At 40.5% G+C, this 23,266-nt stretch overlaps 2 protein-coding genes across 2 annotated transcripts in view; one reads left to right on the forward strand and one right to left on the reverse strand.

Moving 5' to 3' along the window:
* Positions 1–7,481, reverse strand: part of LOC306948598 (uncharacterized protein C10orf67, mitochondrial) — a gene marked incomplete at both ends in the record, with an annotated part of 33,727 nt that extends 26,246 nt beyond the window's left edge. The window contains 7 exon segments of the mRNA XM_079538242.1: positions 2,112–2,261; positions 3,908–3,964; positions 3,968–3,982; positions 4,827–4,952; positions 4,956–4,970; positions 6,397–6,517; positions 7,375–7,481. Of these exon segments, the coding sequence (XP_079394368.1) occupies positions 2,112–2,261; positions 3,908–3,964; positions 3,968–3,982; positions 4,827–4,952; positions 4,956–4,970; positions 6,397–6,517; positions 7,375–7,481 (591 nt within the window).
* Positions 7,482–18,230: 10,749 nt separating this feature from the next.
* OTUD1 (OTU deubiquitinase 1) lies at positions 18,231–19,370 on the forward strand (the record flags this gene model as incomplete). Its single annotated transcript, XM_079537944.1, has 1 exon — positions 18,231–19,370. The coding sequence occupies one exon, from the start codon at positions 18,231–18,233 to the stop codon at positions 19,368–19,370; it is 1,140 nt and encodes a 379-aa protein (XP_079394070.1).
* Between the last annotated feature and the right edge of the window lie 3,896 nt (positions 19,371–23,266).

Consider the following 23,266-nt stretch of genomic DNA (forward strand, 5'->3'; position numbering starts at 1 on the left):
TTGCAAAACTTCCAATAATAGAAGGTGCCCAATAAGCAATAGAAGATACCCAAATGATGCAACGAAGAAATAGAATGTACTCCTGGTGACTGTTGTAGCTAACAGACTGTTACAAAAATGAATTACTATCACTTCCTTCTGTTAACAAGAGCTAATGACGCAGCTTAAATATCCTGTTCTAGAATAGACTGCATAGCTGTCAATTCCAAACAGAGAGATATGTAGGTTCCTCAGAGGATACATCTGAGACTCCATCTTTCTCCATTACTCCTGAGTAATACTGTCTAACTTAAGTGGCTGCTAGTAGAAGATAGCATTTTCAGATTTCCTTACTACTGTACATCTTAATGATGCCCAGGGAGCTGAGATCAAAAAGCAATCTACCACCAGACTTAGCCAAAAACTCTTTAGAAACCGAGACTGCTTCTTATCAGTCTAAAGTACATGAGAAGTCTGCAATGCCTCTTTAAACTTCTCACATTTCAGCAAGCTGCTGACAAGAGTTGTTAACTTGGGAAGGATGTGTTTATATTACTGAAAGGAAAAGGAAATGGTGTACAGAAATATGTGACTGAATTAAGTGTCCCATTTGAAGGCTACAGAATGAATAATTAAGACAGTTCTTAACCATTAAAACTAACTATTTCTGTCTGTATTTGTGCAGGGAAAATTAGTCAAAGGGACTTCTCATGTCTGTGGATGGTTATATCCGAGTGGTTCTTGAACTCTGAGAGCTGTTGCAGGAGTTAAGAGAAATCAAACATGAAGGATTTTAATCTTCATTAGGATACCTGAAATGCTGACTTAAATGACCAATGACACAATTCTGAACAAGAAAATATTTTATTTCAGAAGTTACATGGAGACAGGAGGAACAAAGAGAAACAAGAGAAGTAATGTAAGTATAGAGATGAAATTTTCTGTAACTGAAATGGAATAAAATAGTGCTGAGAGCAATATTTTATTCAAGTATTACATTTTTAAACAAGCTTTTTTTTTCTTCAGGATTTACAAAAATATCTTAAAATATTTTATTTTTTTAAAAACAGAAAAAAAAAAGCAAACAACAACCCACTGTATCTATAATCAAACTATCACTGATTACACTATCACATTGAATTGAGTGAAATAGATTACTTCAGACTCCTTCAGTCAAAATACCTATCTTTAGCAAGAGATATCCCAAGAAGTGTTCTAATATTTTCCTATCTTTATCTTTACTGGGAAAATAATGAAACCAGAGATCACAGAACTGTACGGGTTTGGAAGGATCTCTGGAGTTCAAAGTCCAAAACTGCTAAAGCAGGCTCCCTGCAGCAGGTTGCACACGAAGTCATCCTGGAAGGTTTTCAGTATCTCCAGAGAAGGAGACTCCACAACATCTTTGAGTAGCTTGTTCCACTGCCCTGTAACCCTCACAATGAAGTTCTTTCTTGTGTTCATATGGACACAAGAAATTTCCTGTGTTCCAGTTTGTGCACATTATCCCTTGTTTGGTCACAGGGCACTGCTGAAAAACCCTGATGCCACGTACTTGACTTCTGCCCTTTATTTATAAGCATTGATAAGATCCTGCTTCAGTTTTCTCTTCTCTAGATGGAAAAGCTGTTCATCCTATGGGAGATGCTCCAGTTCACTCATCTCTGTGGACCTCTGCTGTACCCTCTAGAAGTTCCTGCCTTTCTTGAACTGAGGAGCCCAGAACTGGATACAGCACTCCAGACACGACCTCACCAGGGCAGAGTAGAGAGGGAGCATCACGTCCCTTGACCCGCTGGCTACTCTATTTTTAATGCACCCCAGGATACTACTGACCTGCTTGGGCACAGGAGCACACTGCTGCTCACAGCCAACCTCTTGCCCACCAGGACACCCAGATCCTTCTCTGCAGAGCTCCTCTCCAGCAGGTCAGCCTCTAATCTGTTCTGATGCTTGCAGTTATTCCTCCCCAAGTGTAGGATTCTGCACTTGTCCTTGGGAGTTTCTCTCTGCCCATCCACATCCACATTTGACTGACACACATGGAGTGATCCATCTCCATCCACATTTTTCAGTGTTTAAAGGTTTCCAGGTTTTAGTAACAAGTTTATAATCTTTTTGGAAAAACATACCACTTTAGTCCTTTCATTTTCTTGATATTCCTGCATTTTTCTTTTCAGATCTTCAATTATGGACTCTTTCTCACACAGTTTGTCACGTAAAAACCTCAAAAGTTTTCCTGATGAACATTCTATATCTTCTCTATCTATGTTGTAATACTTCTATTAGGAGATGAGATTACTTAATGACATTCTTGCATAAATCACATAGCCCTCTTTTTTTTTTTTTTTTTTTTTAATGCTACAATTTTTTTTAATTTGAGCACATCATAGTACACATTCCAGAGTTTCTGGTACCAAAAATAAAATGTTATTGTACCTGATATTTCAGATACTTAATCAAGAAATGTGTTATATCTAATACATAATCTATAGTAATAGAAAATTCAAACATGGCAAAGAAAGGGAAAAAAAGGAAAAGCATATTCTATATGTTTAAAAACTTTTAAAGAACATATCTAAAACTCTTACAAGAAACAAAATAAGAAAGTGCAGTGTAAGTACAGTGTAGCAAGATAAACTACTGAAATGTTAACTTCTGGATTACTGACATCTATTTTTTGCATCTTGATTGTATCAGTAAGGTGTTTAAATTGCAGTAAAGGTTTTTAAAAAAGCATCTACAATGATTGATTTGCTTCAATGCAGTAAAATCAGCCTTTCAGAGAAAAACAGAATGTGCAGCCCCATATTATACTGAAATGCCTGCCCACTGTGATGCAAAGCCCGCAGTAACCATTAGGAAACACTATGCTCAACAGTATGCGTGAGCTCTTCCTTCACGAGTACCTTAAGTCATTTTTCAAGGTTAGGTGACTAAATATTGCTTAGCTTCTTTAAAATATAAATAGCAGCAATATTTGTCTCTAGTGCAATCCATTCATATTTGTTTGACTCTTTAGTGAGTGTTACAGTTTCTTCTCAGAGCATCCCACCTACTGAATTATGCTCATCTGGCATGGGGTGAATCTCTACCTGTTTACTGAAGCTGGACTAAAAGAATCCAAAAGTAAAAAGATCTTACAAAGGGAAAGTCAAATAAAGGGAACCTAAACCTGCAGTTCCCTACTGAGAACATTTTACTGAAAGCTCCTTGGAATACATATGCATTTTATTTTTACTACAGAAGGATTCATGAACAGGAGCTGGGAAAGAGAACTTTTCAAACACAGTGACATTCGCGTTTTTCTACGTGGCTTGTGTGGCAGTGATCTGATCATATGTACTCATCTGCAATTCAGCTAGTAACCTTATTTTTACGGTGAAAGAAAGACAAAATTTAAGTTCCAAACTTTCTAAATTGGATCACTCTTAGTATTTGTGTTACACTCTGAAATCTGGAACTCCGAAAATTTAAGGCACAGTTCCTAGAGCACAGTATAAAGTCATTAAGAGTGTACATGATTGGTCATCCTCCTCTCGTAGCCTGGGAATTCAATTTCCAAATCTATTGAGACATTAATTTCTGATTGAATCAAGCAGCATTATGTGATTACTATGTCTCTGCTTCTGAAGAGAGCCAGTCATAGCCTCTGTCTTATAAAACAACTTTCAAGTATGCAAAACTGCACAGCTCAACATGAGAGGAGGGGGAAAACAGGACTTGTAAAAAAAAAAAAAAAAAAAAAAAAACACCAAAAAAACCCCCCACCATTTTTGTGCTATTTTCATTCTACTTGATGTGGCTTATATGCTTAGTCTTCATAGATTATACAAACACATCCTTCTCCAGGTATTGTCAGAACTGACTTATGACCTATCACTACTCCAATCAACAGTCCTTAACCTTGTGAATGGTTAAAACCTACCTTAATATTTCCTCTGAGAACAGCCAGTGCATCACATAACTGCTGTTGGTAACTTTGTCAAATTTGGACTTCTTTCTGGAATTTAATGTACAAAAAAAGGAAGCAGGCAATCACTAAAATAAGCAAGCAAACAAATAACAAAAACAAACAGACAAAAAACTTGCCTTCCGTGCCTTCCTTTCAATTTAAGGAAATTAAATACCATTGAAACTCCTGTGAAAGAGAAAACTGTATTTGTGTTCCTTTTTTATCTTTTTCTTTCTTTTTTTTTTTTTCATTCTTCAGTCTCTTTTTAGCTTTTGGCTAATTATTGAAACTGTATCTCTTTATCTAGAAACTGAAGATTCCAAACCGCTTAAAGACAAGCACTTTTTAAAGAGTTGTCTCAGATGTTTAAGATGGGAATTAATGCATTGATTTATTTTTATTTTTTTAAACTTTTCATATGTTCACATCAGGAGCTTGGACATCTTGAAGGCTGAAAGTTGAATCTTGTTTCTCCCTTGTGGTGAGTGCTCGCTAGTTGCATAGGAATACTAATACTGGTGTGAGCTGTGGTTTACTATCTAAAGATCAGTGAATATATATTTTCGAAGAAATACATGGAAAAGAACTGTAAGTGATGTGTATGTACATATATATTTTAGAAATAACTGCTCTAGGATGTAAGACATCTTCACAGCTATGGCTGTTAATATGAAGAGTACAATGTAATCCGTGTTTTATTAATTGCAAATTTACAAAAGACAACTTAGTCATTTTAAAAAATTATATTAATATTTTGCTTTATCTTATGTTCAATACTTCTGTGAATTATTTTTATTAAATAAAACATCGATCTACAGAACAATGATGTACAAATGAGAACTGGCATCGAGTGAAGATTGACATTTAATTGAACAAGATCTTTTCTCTTTATCTGTTTATGAAAAGTCTCAATGTCTGTCAGTCTACCATTTACATATTTATAGAGATTTGACTCTTGCTCTTCAATTTTTTCTTCATATTGTGCTTGAATGGCGCTTTTGTAGATGAACAAATCTTTCTAGAGGGAATTGGTGAGCTAAAAATAAAGATCCTGTTATTACTTATATACAAAGTAAACTAGACACACACACACATGCAAAAAAGGTGCAACTACTCTGTTCAATACGCTGTTGATGCTGATTATTCACCTAAATACAAGCATCTAATGCAGTTCTATACCTTGTGGTATCTCCTTTGGTCTACAACAGTCAGTTCAGAAGAGCACGTGTCTCTACAATGGCAGGAGCTCCCTGTTCCACATCTACAGTGTTTGCTGCCAAATTAAAAATGCCCCTCAGAAACGTTCAGTTCCGAAGAGAATATTTGTGCAGTAAAGATATTTAACTTCCTCAGGAATAATTATTTTTTGAATACTCAAGTCTCTGCCAGATGGTAATTAGATACTGCAGAAGAGATCCAGACAGGTCTATCAATACAGATATCACAATGGAATCCTAGAAAGTAGTCAGAGCATGTTCATAAAACTTAAACCAGTAGCCTGCGAAGTTTTTTACTGCAAAAGAGTAAAGATAACTGTATTTTAGCAAGAAGTAACAGAAGAAGTGTTAAAGGAAATACATTTGGCTTTCCATTGACTTTGATGAGGAAAACACTCAGAAATCTTTATGATGGACAAGGTAGAAATATATATTGCTTCTAAAAGCAATACCAAAAACACTGAATTTTTGCTCTTCTATATGTTTATACATTACTCATAATCTGGAATGATAAGTGTTTGTTTGTTTTTCCAAGGAAATTAAACTTTCTGCACACGTAATTACTTCATATCCTGAAGCATTTTCTTTTGTAATTTCTTAACACAGTGAAGGGACAGATAGCAACATATCATTTTGATGTAACAGTTCTCCCTCTACAGGTCCCTGGAGGCATCTATCTTCACAAACTGTTAAGGCATTTACATTGAGAAAGCTTTATTTTTCCTTGTTATGGACTGCATCTTCGCTCCAAAATCTAAGCATTTAATTTCAGTAAGGCTCTGCTTACATTACACATCTATCTAAGCAAGTGCAGATAATGCCATCTGAATCTTTTTTCTAACTTTGTATATGATTTGCACAAAGCAGAAGCTTTTCTACTACACTATTTCATTTAAGCAGAAGCAGCAGGGCACGTTAGCTATGCTCATAACTGACATGAGGCCCACATTTATTGCTACACTATTAGCTATGATCAGATGGGTTTGAGACTTTAGAATTTATCATTTTCAAAATTAAACAATGGTAATCTTGATGAAATCTTCTCTGATTCAGTTAGCTGAGTAACCCAATCTCTAATTCACCTATCAATATTTGTGTGTTGGTATATTTCGAAAACAAAAAAATCATATATAGAGTATATGAATACAGAATAAATGTCTAAATAGATTGCCCAAATATTACATAAAACAGGTGACAGTGAAAAAAGTATCTGTTCTATAGCATGAAAAAGACTCAGATATCTTCCTTGATTAAAGCTCGTGTAGCAACTGCTAATTCATTTAATTCTGGTATTTCTTTGATATCTGTTTGTGTTGCATGATCTCTGCTGTGATATCCTATTTTTAAATCATCTGAAATGCAAGGCCTGTAAAAAATCAATTTGAATAGATAACTTAAATAGAACAGCAGTTGCATTAACCAGATTAATCAGTCTTTATTAGTAATGGATATTCAGGAATAAAGTAAGTATTTTTTAATCATTTCACTTGCATTTTTTAAAGACAGGAACTTAAGAGTGTAACAAACACACCAGCAGCTTCTTTGTGTTTGTTTCATAACAGCAAATGTTTTCAATAAAATACTGAATAACAATTAAAATGTAAGCAACTCAATCGTTGTACTAAAGAACCTAAAAGAAAGTGCCAAAGAACAGAATGCATTCTGACAGCAAACAGACAATTTTCAGTGTTCGATAGAGAAATCCGTCCAAGAATCCTGGACAGTGCATTTAGTTAGGAGCTTGTTTTTCTATTTCACTGATAAATTTGATTATTTGATATTACTAATTTACTCTAAAAACACCTACCATTAATTTTTAATAAAAGCCTACAACAATGCATTGTTAAAAACAGAGCAATGCTGGCGCTGTCAGAATTCCTCTCTGTCACAAGCAGATGGTGTCAGACAACTCCTGCCCAGGGGTAGGTGATCCAAGCCAGCTTAACATCTTAACTGCCCTCGGAGGTATTCTGCTTTAGGAGCATTCCAAAATATTCCAAGTACAGTTGAATACTACTGGCCACGAAGGGCTGTTTTCATCTCCCCAGGTTCTGTGCAGGAAACCTGCAGAGAGCCCCAGCCGTGCAGTGATGCTGTCAGATGCAACGTATCCCTGCTGGGCCGGGGAGCAGTGGCAAGAGGCACGGAACAGCCCTGAGCGGGCCGGACGGGCAGCTAGCTGAGGCCCAAAGGGAAACCAGCACAGCCTGGTGAAGGCCTCACCGGTGCTCGCGCTCCTGCAGGCCGCAGGGCAGCGCCAGCACCTCCAGCGTGGCCGGGGACAGCAGGCGGGCCCAGCGCAGCGGGCCGCCCCGCCTCACCGAAGCCATGGCAACCAGCGCTCCGCCCCGCCTGCCCGCCGCGCCGCTTGGAGCGGGGTGGGACGGGCGGTAGTGGCGGGGCTCCGCATGGCCGTGCTGTGGTGGCGGTTTGTGCGTTGCGTCACTGTAGCCGGCTGCTCGGCAGGTTCAGGCTCGGAGCCCTGCCTTTTATTTCACCCGTACGGAATTCATAGGTTATCCTGACCCACAGCGATCATCGACTGCAACTCCCGACATCCAAGCCCTATGTCTGAGAGTGGTGTCCAAAAGCTCCTTGAACTGTGCCGCCGTGGGGCCGCGCCCGCTGCCCCGGGCAGTCTGCTCCATGCCCACCGCCCTCTGGTGAAAAACCTTTTCCTAGTGTTCAACCTGAACGTTTAAGTTATTGCCAGGCCAGGGAACACATCTGCCTCAGGGGCATCAGAGTGTGTTTCAGAGGAGATTGGACGATGTACCACTGCACCCAAGTGCAGCAATTCTCTCAGCACCTCCATGGCCTTTGGCTTGACCCAGCCCTCCTTGCTCCAGCCTGTGTGAATGTGGAGGTGAGGAGCCCAAACGGGCTCTTTGAACTACGTAAGACTATGAACCAAAGGTGGAGGAAATAAGGGATAGTGGCCTGTGTGACAGAGGTAGAAGAACAAAATGCAATTTCATGCCGTTTCAGACTGCAGGATAGAAGATCATGTCAAATGTGAGCATATACGTTATTAGTGGTCTGTCTGCTTTCATTGTAGTAACAAATGTAGGCGTTGACATTTTAGTGTTGAAATGGTTGAGACAACAGTGAGACGATCAACAGCAACTGTGATTTTCTCATAATTCTCCCTTGACAGAAGTCCATCAGAGTATGGGCCATCTGCAAAAACAATGTAGTTATTAATATTTGAGTGTGCTATATGAACTGTAGTGTTCTGGTCTCAATAATTTTAGCATTTACACTAAAAATCACTTCAACTTTGCTCAAACTCAAGCTGCGTGTAGAAAGCACGAGTTGAAGAGCAAACATTAATACCACTCTGCTCTCTAGATGTAGGAGCAAAATAACCTCCTACATAAACAGAAACCACAAGGATTTTTAAACAGGATGAGCCCTTTTAGTTTTTGCTAGGATTAACACCATATGTAAGTTCAGCGATATATAAACTTTATGGACCAGAAATTATTGTAGGCATTGTTTAAATAATAAATCATTTCTAGTATTTGGAGTCATTAGTGTGGGTGAAACCTTCCTAACCTCAGCATATGGGATTCATTGGCTTATAGAAAAAAATTGCCTTTAACTACAGAAAGTAAAAAATAAATTTTTAATTAAAATTCTCTTTTATTTATTTATTTATCTATTTATCTATCTATTTATTTATTTTAAGCTCTGGGCAGCATTTCATTTTATCAACAAGAAATATGGAAAGGGATACAAACTAACAAGTTAAATTTAAATTTTTTAGAATTGTTCTCTTTCTCAAGCTCAAGGTGAAGGTGAGACCAAAGCCATCTCTATATCAAAGAAATGTAATTGGTAAGAAATCTAAGTTAGCTATACTACCAAAAATAAGTCATCACTTACTACTTTCAGAAATGTTACCTGAGTTAATATAAAAAGGGAGATGTCATTGTTATGCCGCATGCAGAGTAGTACTTTAAACTAATGCTTCTGACTTTGGTATTCTCAGGCTTTTTCTTTCAGTTTAGCAAAAATGGTGAAGGTAATTGAGTGAAAAGCAGAAATTGTTACTGGACTTTCAAAGCCCATTTGTAAACTTGAGTTACTTTTGGGAAACCTTCCAACATGAATAACGTATAGAAGAGCGCATTTTCTTTGGCGAAGGAGTATAATTTGCCATTGGAAGCAGGCAAAAAGTTTATTAATATAGGCTATAGCATGTATGTACAGAAACTATCAAAAAATTACATCAGTGTTTTTCTGATCTATAGGAATCAGATTAAAGGTCAAGAAAGCTGTTTTTCACAATCCCATATATTGCTTGGATGCATGCAAGAGCAGTGTCAGGGAACTGATCAAGTGATCATGTTTATTTGTGAACATAGAAAATCCAGCATTTTTTTGGTGATGTATTTCATCCTGACTTGGTTGTTTTCTTATTATTGATTGCAACCTGGTCATACTATTCTAACTACTGTGTTTATGTTAGTAGCTTGATGCTTCACACTATAATTACTGCAGTCATGATAACCTTGTTTATTTAGAAATGTCTTTGCTGTATAATCTGAACAAGACTAACTATTGAATCTTTTAAGATAATAATCAAGTTATTTGTTTTTTTTGTTTTGTTTTGTTTTGTTAATCCAATTCCCTGAAAGATGTTATGATATTTTAACCTAGTTACAAGCTGCTGAAAATGCATTTGAAATGGTGCTGTTGACAAATCTTAAATAGTATCATTCATGTCATAATAAAATATTGTCTTTAACTTAGCAAAACACAGTTGGTTCTCTCTCCAGGATAGCTGTTGTTTCACGGCCTTCTGTGGATTCACAAATGGGAGACGGGGCTTTTACATCTGCAACTGCACCTCACCAAGCTTAGATGAACGTGACCTCTAAGGAGCTGATGTTTACAGTAGCACATAGCATCTTTTTAAAACAAGGTACTTGCTTATTACTTAACTAAAACAGGGTAGGAGTCTGTTATGTCAGAATGGAACAGCAAAGCTTTTGTGTCTGTACATGGTATGCCTGTCTGTCTGTACAGCTTGGAAGTATCCAGATTCAATGACACAATGGAATTGGCAATAGACAATAAATCTCTCCCCTTTGATCTACCTCAGATTTTGCTTCAGATTCTAATTGTGATAATTTTACATATTCTGCCTCATTTGACTGACAGTCATCAATAGATAATTTCTAATGGAGTCTCCAAGGTAACCAGGCTTATGTGCTAACAGTTCTTGACATTTTCTCTTACAATCCAAAATTTATCTTAGTCCCTTATTACACAAAAACAAGTAGAGATGGCTGCAATACAAGTACGACAATTCTAACAACATGTGCATTTCCTGCTTTTTCCTGAATATAACAGGCACTGTTGACCTGAGAAAAATACAGTAAGTCCATTTTATTCTGTCTGTGTTGGAAAAAGTGAACTGATCTTCAGGCACATAGCTCCTTTCAAAGGCCAGTGAACTTCAAACAAAATATAAAAGACAGTTGCTCTTTGTTGAAACTAATGATGTTAATCCCTCAGAAAATTGGGGGGAGGGGAAAATAAAGTAGTAGTAGCACTTTCAGAAGAGAGATGTATTTGCAGGTGGAGAGGATGACAGATTGTAAATCCCTTGGGAAAAAAAAAAAAAAAAAAACACAACAAAACACAAATAGAACAAAGAAGCAGGCTGATATTTTGCTGCACGTTAAGATCAAAGTCTTTACTATTGCTACACTGTTATTAAGCCAAAATGGTCCTTGCATTCACAGGCCCTCCTGATTTCCCCATACTGCTGCAAATATTTTGTTACCAGTATCCTTTCATAAAAGTATTTGCAATTATGTCATATCTGAAAGCTAAGGCTATGAGTCAAGACTAAATTTATTCATTGCCAAGTTGTATCCATTTCATTTTGGCTAGTGATGTCCTTTAGCTTCATCAGCTCTTCTCACTCCCTAGTATTTCATCTGTCAGGTATTTATGGAGGGCCCTTTTCAACCTGTGCCAGATAAAGCAATTCAAGAACAGTTAGTCTCTTGTCATTGGTGCTTCAATCGTTTTAATTCCCTTCTGCTCATGATGCAGTCAAAATGTAACATCCTTCAGCAGTATTGATCAGAAATAGGTAAGATATCCAGATGAGGTGATAGTGGTGAAGCTACAACAATTCCACAATCTGGGTCCCTGCTCCTGATGATTTCCCACAGCTGATATTCTGCTAATAGCAGAAATACTCACCTGTCACTGAGTGGATGTCTTCCATTTGCAACTGATTTTCATCTACCCTTGGAAGCAGCTCGATTTCTAGTCTCCGACTGTTTCCTATATGGTATTTCAAAAATTTTTATTGTAAAAATGCTGCTCAGCTCTATTGCCACTAGTGAAAGTCAACTGCACACCATATGGCAGGGTAATTAATGAAAATATTAAAGTCAGTCCCAAGACTGATCTTTAAAGAACTCCACTGCCAAATGTCTTTCAGCATAATGATTCCTTTAAATTATCTGCAGTTTTCTCTCCTTTAATGAGTCCCACAGCCACCTTTCAATTCTTGTTCTAATCCCCATTTTCATTGGTTTAGTAATGTCTCACGCTGAGCAGTACTAGAAATTTTATTGAGGCCCAACAAGATTAGACATACTAAATTTCCTCTAGTAATTTTGTATCAAATTCAGAGGGACATTCACAATCCCTTCTGTTCAGCAGAAAGGCCCAGATCTGTTACATAAGTTAATCTCAGTTGGGATTCTCACTCTGAATTACTAAGTAATTAATGTTTAATTTTTATAAAATTGTGCTTGCATAGAAATCACGAGAAGATTGCTTATATTTTCATGTATGGATGATGTAACTCTTAACGAGTGCTTCTTTGTAACAATTTTTAATGTTTCAAACAATTTGAATAAGTACAGAAAATCATATTGCTAAAACATTTCAAAATTCCTACAGATATTCACTCAAAGCATCAGAAACATGACCGCTTTTCAGTATGACTGAATTGAGTTTAGATACCATTTTGCTGGGAGTTACTGGTACAAATTCACTAATATTCACTATAATTCACTTTTAAAATTATCTCATAATGTTGAAGCAACACTGAATCAGAAAAATAATAGTGTTTGTATATTTAGCCATAACAAACTAGATTAGGAAAGGTTTAATTATTTACAGAGTAGGACATTAATAAGGATGAATTGATGTCACCCCTCCTCTGTAATGGTTCCACCTGTGTTATTTTTTTCTCGTTAGATAGTGGAGTTAAATAGCTGCAATCTGACCTTGCCTTAACAGTTAATTCTGTGCTGTGTAGGTGGAAACAGAACAGGTTGGTATTGTGATGAGGTAGGTTCTTCCCCTAAATTCCACTGGAGCTAGAACAGTACTTGTTGAGCTGGTTACACTGCATGTAACCACAGTCCTTTCCCACAGGATGGATCAAGCAGTGGAATAACAAAGGTATTTTATTTAATTAGATGCTATTCCTCGACTCTGAAAACATGAGCTATGCAATGTGGTTTTCTGCTAAGCTCACCCATGTGTGAAGTAGTGATACCTCTTTTTGCTGCTTACCAATGGTAGGGAAAGCTGACTATTGCAAGGTTTTGGAGGACAGGGCAGATGAGACTGTTCTTAGAACTAGTCTCAATCTCAAAGCCTTCTGGTGTAAGGCCACCTGTGGAAATACTGGCTGCTTGGTACCTCACTGAAGTTATGCTTCTACTTCGGGAGTAACCAGTCCTGTAGTACTGCACCGTTTTCTTTTAATGTTATTTCATACTTAAAGGTTTGTGGTTTTTTTTTTTTTTTTTTTTTATTTGTTTTGTTTTGCTTTTTTTAATCAGGAGTAACCTATTAATGATGTCCGGCTTCTGTTATTTCTGTATTACCTACTTCCTCTACTTCCTTCACAGACTGTTCTTGTCAGAACCCTGTTCTGCTCTTGGTATGAGCTAGAATAACTACTTTCCTTAACGCTAAAATCATCATTAACCAACGTGAAAGGGAGGGAAGGCAACTATTTTACTTCCTATAACTGATAACAAAATATGGGTATTGCAAGCACTTTTATATCCTTTACGGTTTATTAAAATAGCTCATTTTAAATGTTGTGTGCATTACAGAGCTTGCTTATTGCATTATTACAATTGTTTTTTCTCTGAGGAAATAACTTTTATGATTCCTTTTTGTATTCTGATATCATCTTTGGGCCCTATTCACAATGACCACCACAAATACCATCTACACACTGAGTAGAAACGAGAGACTTGACCTGCGTCACAGCTCACATTTAGAGGCTCACTTATCAAATGGGATGTGAATCCAAGACCCTGAGGTGTGAGTGGAAGTCTATATTTATCATCAGCAACACTTTTTCCAGTCTTGCCATGTGATGTCATACTGTATGTTACATCTCTAATGCCCAGTGCACCCATACAGTGATATGACTTTAACCTGAGAGTATTGCAGAAATGAAACAACAAGCTGTGAGTCAAAACTGTCTGAGACACATCTCTTGTTTTATGCAGTGTATGTTTACCTCAAAAGTAGCTGCTGATATGCTTACTTTCCATTTTATGTTAGTAATACAGTAAGGGTTGAGCAAAATATAAAATCATTACCGAAAGAAAAACAACAACAAACCAAACTGGCATATGGAGTAGGAAAAAAGACCGGGAGTGGAAGCAGCAGAATCTGTCAGTGCTGTTGGCCCATTATATCTACACAGGTTCATTTAACTAAGGGTAAATTATTCAGGTTATAACTTGGTAACTTTATGAAAGTTTCCCTTTGTTTTTTGTTGTTGGTTTTTTGGTTTTTTTTTTTTTTTTTTTTTTTTTTTTTTTTCCCCAGCTAATATTTCTTTGGATGCCAGGGTGAAGTTCTTTACAGTGGTGAGGTGCTGGAACAGGCTGCCCAGAGAGGCTGTGGATGCTCCATCCCTGGAGGTGTTCAAGAACAGGTTGGATGGGGCCCTGGGCAGCATGGTCTAGTGCCAGATCTGGAGGTTGGTGGCCCTGCCTGTGGCAGGGGGGTGGAACTTGATGAGCCTTGGGCCCATCCAGCCCATGCCATTCTATGATGTTCCATCCTAGCATTGAAAGATCCTTGGTATGTATCCATTATACACACACAGATATTTTGATTTTTCTATTTTTTTCCCTTGGTATACTACTTCAAATTATTTTAAAAAATAAAATAAATAATTCCATCATCCAATTATGTACAAAGAGCTATCAATTCATGAAATACTTCAGACAGAAAATGTCTTTGGCTGAAGTACAGATACATCAGCATAAATAAAAAGCTGTGGAAATGCTTATTCAGTGTCATTCAATATGTCACTTCAGCTATTCAGCTACCTTCTCTCTCCTTCTTCACTAATAAATGATCCTGCTGATGTAATTAATTTGTTCGTTAAAGTTAGAAGTAGTTCCACTCTTAGGCATCCAGTTTTTACGTCACTGAATGCCACTGTTTTTCCACAGCTGTTTCTATGCTTGTGGTTTGCCTTGTAAACAATCTAAACCATTCCTGGAATGTGCAGTGTAACCAGTGGTAATGATTATGTCAGGAGAAATTTTAACCTCAAGAGATGCTTATGCTTTGTTACCACAGGGATTGCTTTAAGATCTATTCTGCATTAGCAAAATGTTTACATTTGCCTACACTGAATGAACCAGAAGCCTGGGAACATTACAGAAGACAGTGAAAGGCATCTCCATAGTATGTTCTGCTTGCTCTGCGAGGCCTTCTAATACCCACGTGACAGAGTATGCAGGCAGAAGTGACAGAAATGGCAAAACAGGAATTTATGGAAGCAATCCATCTGTGCATTGTGTTTTAGACAGTTTTTATATGCTGTAAAGCAAAGTTCAGTTTTTCCCCAGTGGCTGCTCTACATGCAACTCAGAGCAAATAAGCACCTCCTGGCAGCAAAAGGCACCAAAAGCATAACATGCTCCTTCCTTCTACAGATGGTCTTGTATTAAGGAAATTCAAATTCTTCTCTGAAATTTAATATTCACAAGAATTTATTCATAGGACTTGATCATTCCTTTCTATTTCCACCCTTTTCTTCACCTAGTGATCTTGGATCAAAGTGTGGGTTAAGATATTACTATTATTGCAAACAGATGTCAGACATTTACCGAATGACCTTTCAGGTAAGTGCTGACTGTTGGCAACTCCTACAATGAAAGCTGAAAACTAGCCATGAAATGCTTGTGCTGCAGAGGTACAATGGGATTTTTGTTGTTGATTTCTAGAAATATTGGATTCCACCCAGGCCAAATGTGTGTGACTAACTCTAGATGCTCAGTCACAGAAAATGTTAGCCATGTTACATTGTCAGTATTTAATAGCACAGGTAAAATACGCTGAGGTGAACTTTTCTTTCTATTTCCTTCACATGGGAGGTAATTAGTATGTTAAAAGCAATATGCAATTAACTCTCATACAATGGTAGAACTGTTTGTTATGTTGCTCAGTTACCTAGTAACAGATTTTGATTGTATTTTAACAGTACTAAGAAGGTTACATATATTTTAAGTGAAAACATGGGAATGATGTTACTGATATCTGTTTGTAGAATGATCTGGTAACTGTACCAAAAGCTGCAAGTGTAGTTAGTGTGCATTTCAGGATGCTCCTTGGATTTTTGTTCAGCTATAAATAACCTTTTTCCCCCTCCAAAATATCTTGAAGCACAGCATTGAAGTACTAACACAATGGAAATCTGGGAATACGTAGTGAATCTCTTTCTTTTCTCAAATACTAATAATACTAATAATCAGAATAACACAGCTGCCCATCCGTTATTGTACTGCTGTTCCAAATAACCAGTGGTTTTGGAGGGACAGAACAGTCATTACTGGGAGTTTCTGTAACATCCTAGTAGAAAGAAAATTGTGGCATTAAGTATTCAAAGAGCAGCACTCGTTTTCAACAGAAATGCTCTTATTCTGCTGGATCCATTTACTATTCTCTAACAGAAAGAGCTGCCTCTTTCCTCTATACTCCCTCCTCCTGATACCAGACTATTTCAGAGTTCAAACCCACCACCCAGTATAAACCTCTGACATTTACTTGCAGGCAGAACAATTCACTAAGCAAAAATATACAGATCTTTGTCTTTTTTTTTTTTTTTTTTTTTTTTTCTAAACTAAAAAAAAAAAAAAAGTATGCAGAAGAGCTGGTGAGAATAAAGTAACGTACATCGTTATTATAATGACAAAGGTCACAACAGCTATTGGCACATTTTAAACCCTCTGGGAAGGGACAGCTTCCAGTGATTTTACATTAGATCACCTGTGAATATACTAGAATGCATCTCATCTTGGAAATGTACCTTGTAAGGTTTTGATTAACAAGTAAAACCAAGCAGGAATTTTTCTTTTGCCCCAAGCCTTTGCTTGAAAAGTATTTCAATTTAGCACCACTTGATTGGTATATTTTACTCTCTAAGAAATGATTTGTCCAGAAATAAAGATTCACTGACTGATCTCATAAGCTATATTTAAAACAAAGTTCTGAACATTCTGACACATGAGAGTCACTCTGTAATTTCAGAGCAGTTGTAATACTTTATCCTCCTGTTAACAGGCTGCCAGAAATGCTCCTGGCTAACGCACATCACCATTTGTTCTACAGGTATCAGCTTTCTGGCTGTGGTGGATAATCAGGACCGTAGAGCCCGATTCATATCTGGTGTACCTCTTACACTTCAACTTCGGAGGCAATAATTTTGGATTCGTATTGACTCTTTACATTTCAATTGAAATATTCCCATTAAGGCATGGAATTAGATGCTGTATTTTATTCAAAATGAAGAAGGAAATCAAATGCGAAAACTGTTCCCTTAGGTACCCACAGTTTTTAGTATTGAGAATTTCAGTGTTTTTCATTCCACACGTGAGTTAGCCAAGGTATCAAAGAGATCAAAACATGGAAGAGAATGGTACTGTGTTGTATTGCTGGTAGCCAAGGAACCAGCTGCAGAGACTGGGGATAGGGCTCAGTTCCCAGAACACGTATCCAGAGAAGCAGTTCTTTTTAACATAGTAGTCTGCTGCAAGAGGTCAGTTATGTCTTTTCTTTAGCGTAATACAAGAACAAGGGAAAATAAATGATGAGAAGATTAAAAAAAGGAGTTGGTTACTCACCACCACACCCGCTCTTTTTCTCCTTTCTTCTGGTTGGATTGCAGAACTGAAGCTAAAACCTTTCATCCCTAGGTTTATTCTGAAATCTATTATTTTCCCCTATATAACTTTGAAGTTTAAATACAATATCCAATTTTCCATTCTGGTAAGACTGAATGCCTGTGTTAACCCAGCATGAAGTGGGACTTCTTACTCAACGTGCCTGCCATAACGTAATCGCAGCCAGTGTGTGCAGATAGCGTCACTGCTCATGTCTGACGGGTGAGATGCGACTTTATTTATATCACAGCTAAGGTAAAAAGACACGTGCTGATTTAAGGTGCTACCGACATCAATAAACCAATTGCCCATGATCTTTGGGAATGTATTTTAAATCTCTCCTCTCCAATTATTAACTGGTGACTTATATCGTAGTTTTATGTATACGTCTATATGTACCACGCTTTAGCTGATGACTTATATCGTAGTTTTACGTGCACATGTACCACGTTTCCCTAAGCCGAACTCCGACCGTTCCCACAGCCATTCACTGCCGCGCGTCCCCCCCGCCGATGGGCGTGGCCTATCTCAGCCCCGCCCCCCCCCCCGCATTCCAACGTGCGCGGGCCCCGAGGTAAACACGGCGCCTCCCCGCCCCGCCCCCAGCAGCTTCCAGAAGCGCCTCAGTGCTTCGCCGCGCGCTCCCGCGGAGGGGCGGGACCTGGCGGCGGGGCCGCGCCGCTTGTGGCGCAGTCGGAATTGCGGCGGGCGCCGCCGGGCCCAGCGGGCAGCGCGGGGCAGGGGAGGGGCGGCGGGGAGGGGGCGATGCCCCGGGTTATTTTTACCCGGGCGGCTCATCCTCTCCGGCAGCCCCGGCGCGGCCCCCGCCGCCGCTCCCCGCCCCGGCTCCGGCGGCGCCGCCTATAAAGCGCCGCCCGCGGGGAGCCGAGGATGCAGCTCTACAGCTCCGTGATCACCCACTACCCCGCGGGCGGGACGGCCCCTCCGAGCGCTGCGGCCGTTTTCAAGGTCTCCGTGCCGCCGGGACCCCCCTCTGCCGACGCAGCGAGCGACGCCGCAGGGCCGAGCCCCAGCCCGACCGCCGAGAGCCCCGCCAAGGACGGCCCAAGCCCGGGGGGCCCCGCCGCCGCCGCCATGCCCGCCTTCTCCTCCTGCCTGGAGGTGATGCCGAGCGGCCCCGCCGCCGCCGCCGGCCCGCAGTACAGCTCCTGCGCGCAGCTCACCGTCAGCCGCCGCCGCCCGCTGGAGCGCGTGGTGCCCATCCGCCTGCTGCCCCGGCCCGAGCCCGCTCCGCACGGCCGCGCCTGGCTGGAGGGCATCGTGCAGAGCGGCGCCGAGGAGCCCAGCAACCGCAGCCTGCGGCTCAGCGAGCACTGCCAGGCGCTGCAGGCCGCCGCCGCCGGCCAGCCCGGCCCGCAGCCCGAGCGCGGCGGGGAGGACGAGGAGGGCGGCGGCGCGGCCGGGGCGCGGCGGGCGGAGCGCAGCGAGAAGCTGGCGCTGTACCTGGCCGAGGTGGAAAAGCAAGACCGGTACCTGCGGCAGAAGGGCCGCTTCCGCTTCCACATCATCCCCGACGGGAACTGCCTGTACCGCGCCGTCTGCAAGGCGGTGTACGGGGACCAGCGGCTGCACGGCGAGCTCCGCGAGCAGACGGTGCATTACATCGCCGACCACCTGGACCACTTCGGCCCCATCATCGAGGGAGACGTCGGGGAGTTCCTCATCGCCGCCGCGCAGGACGGCGCCTGGGCCGGCTACCCCGAGCTGCTGGCCATGGGGCAGATGCTGAACGTCAACATCCACCTGACGACGGGCGGGCGGCCCGAGAGCCCCACCGTTTCCACCATGGTTCACTACTTGGGGCCCGAGGACCCGACGCGGCCCAGCATCTGGCTGAGCTGGCTGAGCAACGGCCACTACGACGCCGTGCTGGACCGCGTCTGCCCCAACCCCGAGTACGAGGCCTGGTGCAGGCAGACTCAGGTGCAGCGCCGGCGGGACGAGGAGCTGGCCAAGTCCATGGCTGTGTCCCTCTCCAAGATGTACATCGAGCAGAACGCCTGCTCGTGAGGCTGCCCGGGAGCAGGGCTGCAGGGACAGATGGACGGAAGTGCGCTGGCCGTGATGGTGATGCCTTAATCCTTAATGAAGCAGCAGCACCCCGGACTGAGACGAGCGGTAGATCGTGGGGGATAATTCCAGGCGTGTTTGTAGTATTCTGTTGTAGAAACTTAGCCTCGGATTATTTGCCAGCAGGTTCTCTGTGTATGTTTGTGTCTCCCCTCCTCACCATTTCTCTATTTTCTATGAGAATGTATTTTTTGCACATTTTTAAACTGTTACGTCCGTCTTTTACATCTCATGTTAGTATCTGGCTTTGAGCTGCATAGCCAAAAACATTTGTAACAATTTTTGTAAATAAGGCTTATGATGTAACAGCTATTTTTTGCTGTGTTTTTTACCCATAAACCTTATATTTTTACCAAATGAAGCCAATGTCAAGCGACCCTCCCAAACTGGTGAAAGAAACTTGGGTATTCTTTGCAAAACAATAGTTTTTGTTCAAGTGCGGCAAAGTAGGAGAAGACTGCTTTAAGAACAGTTGGTTTCTCTGCCTTGAGTGCAGAACAGGTCCTCTGAGCCGTCTGGAATGCAGCTCCATGTGCACCGCGTGGGGAGCAATTGACTCTTCTGTATTTAATTACTGTTTTGAGTAAACTGGCCTCTCGTTGCCTGGTTGGCTCACCCTCTGCGCCGTTTATGTTATTTATCTGTAATAACAGAACATTAACTTGCAATAGAATGTTGTGACTAGATAATAGCCTACCGCTTTGGCAGTAATTGCCTTGGCTGCACCTCGGTGTTTGTGTTCCTGTTTCTGGGGTTATGGTGTCTTTTGTATGAGCCCTGCTTCTGTTTTGGCGCTTGTATTGCACCAACAAATCATTATCTGATCACAACATTTTATTCATTGGATGTTATTTTCTAAATAAGAAATCAGGAATGGTATTCTGCGTTAAAAAGTATTTAAATTGAGATTTGTATGGTTTGCTGGGTCAAACATTTAAATGTTTCCAACCTAAATTCTGTTTCTTCTACTTTCTGATTAACTTGTTAGATATATTTATTAAGTACTGCAGTTTGTACTTTTTTATTTTGTAATATATTGTGATTTTGGAATTTATACAGTATTTGTATAATAGGAATATTCTCAGCTAAAATGGAATGAATAAAGAATATAATTTTACTTGTGCTCTTTTTTTCCTATCCTTTGTGCTCCTGGCATGAGGAACTGGAAGTTCATCCCCAAGAGCCGTTACTTACCTTCTTTGCCTTACTTTCCCCAGTGAGTGGGGGGAAGCAGGGACATAATATTTGATGAATGTGAACAAGTGATATTATGGGTGGTCTGGAGGTGTGAAAGTAAAGCAAACACTTAATGACAAGTATTTCAATTCTTTTGTAATTACAAGTGGTCTTAGCATAAATATTTGCCCTTGAGAGAGCCCTGAGGGATTCTTGTCTGTACCGGGGAATGGTACCATGGATTGTGGTGAAACAGAGCCCTGCTGGGCAGTGCAAGCGTTCGCTCGGTCTCATGTTGCACAAAGAAGCTGTGGATGCCCCATCCCAGGAGACATTCAAGGTCAGATTGGATGGGGCCCAGGGCAGCTCAAGCTGATGAGTGGCAGCCCTGCCTATGGCAGAGGGATGGGACTGGGTGGGTAGTAAGGTCCTTGCCAAGCCAAGCCATTTTGTGGACTGTGTCTGGTAACTTTTATTCTGCAGCCGTTCCCAGGCTTGTTTTAGGTTAGCCCTCCCTCTGTACTTCTCTCAGTTACTTGGATAGAGGTTGTATCATAAGGAAATACAGCTTTTTGCCTTTCCTTTTAAAAGTGAAATGCCTTATAAGCTGTTAAATAGCATGGTGTGTATTTGCATACCAATCTTTGCCTGTCTCTAAAAATAGAAGGTCATCTTTAAACAAACAGGAGAGCGCTGGCTTAAAATTAGGATTAAAGATAAGTAGCTGAGATGCTGCAGTCTTAATTGAGCACGTGTGTTCTGATAATAAGCTGCAGGACTGACTGCATGTATGTTTGCCTTATGTGATGCAAAGAGGAAATCAGAAACTTATGTCATTTCCAAAACTGTCCTGATTTAAATTCAGAGTGTATTTTCCCCATTTTTTTTTCACACACAATCATGCTTTATCTTTAAAAGTCAAACAGTGGTGGAAGAAGCAGTCTTGCTGGTTGGTCCACTGGTGCCTTACCTTAACTAAATCTCTGGAAGGCTGAACTCTGAGGGGAGAATGTGGCAAAGATGCAGACATGGTTGTGTTCATGGGGAAGAGAGAGAGCTGATGAGGAAAACAGCTGCTCAGCTGACTGAGCACGGAAGTACTGATACAGCATTGCTGAGTATCAGGGATGTGTTTCATGTTAAAAACTCTGCGTCCAGTCTGATAGCTTTGAGTTGGATACTGTGAATTTGTTCAAAGTTGTCAGTATCTCATACTTTTTTTTAAAACACTGATTTTACTTTAGGTCTTTTAAAGTTATTAGTTTCAACTGTACTGTGAATTGTGCACATACTCAAAGCTCAGGAGCAGTGATGGAGTAAGCTGAGCGGAGAAGGATTGGCATTGCCAAGTGTTCACTGTGTGAGAGAAAAAAAAATCCTGTTAAAATATCAACAAAAAAGTAGCAGTAAAATGAACATCACTGAACTCTGGGATGAGTTCCCAGAGGGTTCCTAGGAGTTTTGATGCCATTGCAGATGTCAGTGGCACACATTTGACTTTAAGGAATTATAACTGTTGAACTGATTTTAAAAGCCATTAAGGATGTATTGTTGAAGCATGTAACAAGTACTTTAGTGGCTTGCAGTACATACTGTGTAGATTTCAGAAGAAAATGGATAAATAGTACGTTAGGTGCTTAAGGCATGTGGAAACTGAATTGTTTTTGTAACGCTGCTGTTTTTAATTCAGCTGAGAGACAGAGTCCAGCTGCAAGCATCTTGCCTGAGCAGGAGTGTTTTATTAGTGACAGTGGTCCAAAAGTGGGCAAAGTTGTTTGCCATCCCCCATTTGAGACAAACTTTCCCAGCAAAAGCACAAGTAGAGGCAAGTTTTCCCTTACTCAGTGGTGAGTAAGGGAAACTCAGTATCTATGGAAGGACAAATGTTGCCCTTGCTCATAATTTCAGCACCAGATTATTTTAACCTTGGGTAATCACTTTGTATAACCCAGCTAATCCTGAGACCTGTCTGGGGACTGTGGGAAACAGGCTCATATTGTTGGCAATAAGTGAGAAGGAGATCTTGGTTTCCAATGTTCAGTTGTGTGGTTAAGTGAGATAGAATATGTTTTAATTCTAAACTGAGCAAATGTGAACTGGAGTGTGCTTCTCTAGGCTGTACAGCAACTTGGTGATGCCATCCTCATTAGATGGCAGGTTGAGTGCTTCATGTCAGGAATTCCTTAGGTTGCAGGATGCCATTTTGTCATGGAAGGTTAGCCATGCTGTAATTTTCTTGTGTCTTGAACAGGTGCTGTAGCACAAAGCAAGGTTTGTAAGAATGGAAATGGTTTGCATGTAAAAGGAACATTCCAAAATGGAAAAGTGCAAGTTGAAAGGGGAAGACCTTTCAAATGTTGCTGTCCTTCATCTCAGGCAGTGTTTCCTCTTGGAAAGCTGAGTGGATCCTTGCCTATGCTTAGTAACTTCCTAGGATGTGTAAAGGTTGCCTACCACCAGGTGCTGGGTGTGAGGGTCTTGTTGTACTTTGCCAGCACACCAAATGTGTAAAAAATACATCTGTGACATTAATGTAACTTGTACATGAAGGTGTATTTCAGTACTCCCTGTGAGCATACAAAATTTTCTGCATCCGAATGTTTCTTCTGGCTGGTTTTGCTGTTATGCTGGGATTAGTGGATAGGACTAATTTCATTATC

The sequence above is a fragment of the Tetrao urogallus genome, assembly GCF_951394365.1.
Source record: "Tetrao urogallus genome assembly, chromosome: 7".
NCBI lineage: Eukaryota > Metazoa > Chordata > Aves > Galliformes > Phasianidae > Tetrao > Tetrao urogallus.